General features: G+C 38.4%; 1 protein-coding gene across 1 annotated transcript in view; it reads left to right on the top strand.

The window, feature by feature from the left end:
• Positions 1-3,819, top strand: part of antxr2a (ANTXR cell adhesion molecule 2a) — a gene marked incomplete at both ends in the record, with an annotated part of 41,494 nt that overhangs the window by 6,887 nt on the left and 30,788 nt on the right. The window contains 1 exon segment of the mRNA XM_014019667.1: positions 955-1,035. Coding sequence (XP_013875121.1) covers positions 955-1,035 — 81 coding nt within the window.

The raw sequence follows: 3,819 nt of genomic DNA, 5'->3' as shown, positions 1-3,819 counted from the left end.
GGCTGTTATTATGTTTAAATAGAAAATAAACTTATCTTCTAATCACTTCCTCTTCTAAACGCCTTGAAATTGGCCTCTGTCTCTTTAAGAACCACCTTCCGCTTCTGTCCCGTCCATTTCGGTATGGGGGGCGGCCATGATGCAGTTTACTTGGCATCTGAAAATACATTTCCTCAAAGGTATTTTTAATCTGAAAAGAGCTTCACTGAGTGAGAACTAATGTTGAGAGCTCAGACAGTTAGGTTTCACTTTCACTTTCATCCGCCATGAGGAAGTTCGGCTTAAAGACACGTCCCAGGGGCGTTCCTGGTCCCCACCTGTTGTTTTGCTCCTCAGCATGGCTTCATAAAAACGCTGCAGGATTTCTCAAACATGATGAATGAGTCAAAGCAAGGCTTTGGGCATGTTTTTATGAGAGTATAACATTATAACATGACATAAAACTAAAAAAAGTTGATTTTACATGATATTGTTCCTTTAATAACTTGTGGATGGGTTTTAATAAAACACTGGCAGTAACTGTTGGACCCAAGGAAAGATGGCCGCAGCAGCTCAGCAGCCTCAGTTCTCACAGAGATGATGTCATTTAGTTGTTTTTGCAGACGAGGAAGTCAGATTTGATGCAGTCAAATCAACAAATGGCATCAAATTGTCTTTAAAAGTTCAGTTTGTGAGCTGGTGGGTGACGTGCATTTCATCGTTCTCATGTGGGAACCCTGGTGGTCTGTTCCTGGTCACCCCCCCGCCCCCGTCCATCGACACTCATCGAGTCAGAAACAAAGCAGTTTGTGCTACGGTGGTTTTTATCGTTGAACAAAGTGTTGGCCACAGTCGTGCCATCTGCTGCGGCTCCTCCTGCCCATCACAGCGGAGCAAAGACACACAACTCCGTCAGAAAGAGGAGAAAACTGTTCAATCAGCAGCGCTCCTCGTTTACTCCTCTCTTCCTCACAGCTCGCTGAGATCGCCGACTCCAAAAACAACGTGTTTCCTGTCAAAGATGGCTTCCACGCTCTCAAAGGAATTGTCAACTCTGTAAGTTTGTCTTTTTTCTGTTTCTTTGTTTTTGTGTTACGAGTTTTAACTCCAAACAGGGATTAGTTTTAAAATGTGAGACGAGTTGAAGCAGCGTCAGGATGAGCTGCGTGGAAATGATGTGTTCTCATTCTGCAGAGGGAAGGAAGTGCCTCGCCCACTCTGCTGTAGATTACACACAGGGACAGACTCACAAACCGTCCCAACACGTCTCTTTCCTCCTGCTTTTATTGTGTCGAGCGTTAAAACGCTCCAGGAGCAGCTTCGTCCCGTTAATTCCTTCACTTTACACCAGAAACTAAAGCTCAGCGTAACTCCTGTGATCCTGTGACCAGCTCCTCGTCCTCTGCCAGATATTTACTGATGGTTTCTGTTTCTGGACCCGGAGAGTCCGAGGCCGCGGTCCTGCAGAGGACTCTGACCCCAGCTGGTCTGTCTGCCAGCGAGGCCGAACTTTACAGACCTGCTGCCAGTGGGCGGGGCTTGTTTCTGCTGCATGATGCAAACAAAACAACCATGATTTGTGCTCAAAACTCTGCCTTTAAATCCTTCACAGCACAAGAATTTTTTTATGCTTTAATAAATTTTAGCTTTTTCTGCTATTTTCTACTTTTATTTGCTTCTTTCTGCCAGTTTGAGCTATTTCTGCTTCTGACTGTTGCTTTCTGCTGTATTCAGCTATTCGCTGAAAGTTTAGCTAATCTTCAGCTATTTTCAGCTAAAGTTATTTTTTAAGCCAAATTTACATTTTGGTGGCTCTTTAGTTGTGTTCTTAGTTTAGCAAACTTGTGCTCTTTTTGCTTTGTTATGCTAATTAAAAAAATTACAGCTACATTATAGCTGTTTTACTGCATATTTTGGCTGTTTTGAGCGATTTTTACAACAAATTGTCATTTTTGTGATTTTATTCTTTTTTCCTTCTAATTTGACATTTTCCACCCCTCTCACCATCTGGGTGCTAATTTCAACTTGTCTGCTACCTTTAGCTAGATTTTATGCTAATTTTAGCTACTTTTTTGTTGCTAATTTTAACCGTTTTTGCTATTCTTCTGCTGTTTTCTACTTTTATTTGCTTCTTTCTGCCAGTTTGAGCTATTTCTGCTTCTGACAGTTGCTTTCTGCTATATTCAGCTATTTGCTGAAACTTTAGCTAATCTTCAACTATTATTAGCTAAAGTTATTTTTTAAGCCAAATTTACATCTTGGTGGCTCTTTAGTTGTGTTCTTAGTTTAGCAAACTTGTGCTCTTTTTGCTTTGTTATGCTAAAGAAAAAAATACAGCTACATTATAGCTGTTTTACTGCATATTTTGGCTGTTTTTAGCGATTTTACAACAAATTGTCATTTTTGTGATTTTGTTCTTTTTTTTCCTTCTAATTTAACATTTTCCACCCCTCTCACCATCTGGGTGCTAATTTCAACTTGTCTGCTACCTTTAGCTAGTTTTTATGCTAATTTTAGCTACTTTTTTGTTGCTAATTTAAACTTTTTCTGCTGTTTTCTACTTTTATTTGCTTCTTTCTGCCCGTTTGAGCTATTTCTGCTTCTAACTGTTGCTTTCTGCTATATTCAGCTATTTCGAGTTCTTTAACACCAAACTTTTAAGCTTTTTTTTTGCTCGTTCTGAACAGGAAATAACAAAAAATGCTGTCATTTTAAAATCCTTACAGCACTTATGACCTTTAACTTTTTTCATGCTCAACGTTGAGTTTAGGTCATTTATTTAAAATGTTTGGCATGAGGGTTTATTAAAGCGTTAAAATAAGTTATACATGAGTGGGTGTAATCCGTTTCTTAGCTCATTTGCACAAAATGTTCATGTTATATGATTATTTTTATGTTTTATACACAAAAACAAAAAGAATGGATTGCATTACACAAAAACAATATTTGAAATATATAAATTTGTGCAGAAAAACACAAATTGCTGATGTATAAGTGGAAGCTGATTGACCAAATCTTGCAGAATGACAGTAAGAAAGCTCAGCTCCCGTCTGAAGAGGCCAGCGATGCTTCAAGCATCCAAATGAAACAAGAAGCATTCCACTCCGATGAGTAATCCTGGATCTGCGAGTCCTCGGTCTTGTCACTCCTCTGCCGGGTCGGGAGGATTTGAGATCATCTGCGCAGCCGTTTGTTGCAGGATCTGCAGTCAGGAAGACAAAACTCACAGAGATTAAATGTTTTCTTCTTTGCACTCGACCTGTGAGCTCTGAGCTGCAGGCCGGACTCAGACGCAGCGTTGATCTCTGCTCACGTTTCCACACTTACAACCGTGGCAGAGGTGTCCTCGTGAAAGATTCCACATATTTATTTTTATCTTTTCATCTTCATTTGTATAAAAAGAACCTTCAGCTGCAACTGGGGCTAATAATCGAACGTCTTTGGATTCTGGACGGCTGCCTTTTTTTTTTCTTCTGCAGCCTGTAAATAATGTCTGTCACCAGATCCTGGAGAACCGAACCAAACAGAGACTTTTATAATCTCAGCATTCAGAGTGTTTTGTTTCATATCTTTTATATCTTGTTTTATATCTTTTATATCTTGTTTTATATCTTTTACATCTTGTTTTATATCTTTCATATCTTGTTTTATATCTTTTATATCTTGTTTTATATCTTTTACATCTTGTTTTATATCTTTTACATCTTGTTTTATATCTTTTACATCTTGTTTTATACAGTATCTAAATCTTTTACATCTTGTTTTATATCTTTTACATCTTGTTTTATATCTTTTACATCTTTTGATATCAGTTTTGTTACATTTTTTTTTATGTTGTAA

This window comes from Austrofundulus limnaeus, unplaced genomic scaffold (genome assembly GCF_001266775.1).
Source record: "Austrofundulus limnaeus strain Quisiro unplaced genomic scaffold, Austrofundulus_limnaeus-1.0 Scaffold226, whole genome shotgun sequence".
NCBI lineage: Eukaryota > Metazoa > Chordata > Actinopteri > Cyprinodontiformes > Rivulidae > Austrofundulus > Austrofundulus limnaeus.
The sequence above is the reverse complement of the archived record's forward strand: the minus strand, read 5'-3'. Positions and strand labels throughout refer to the sequence as shown.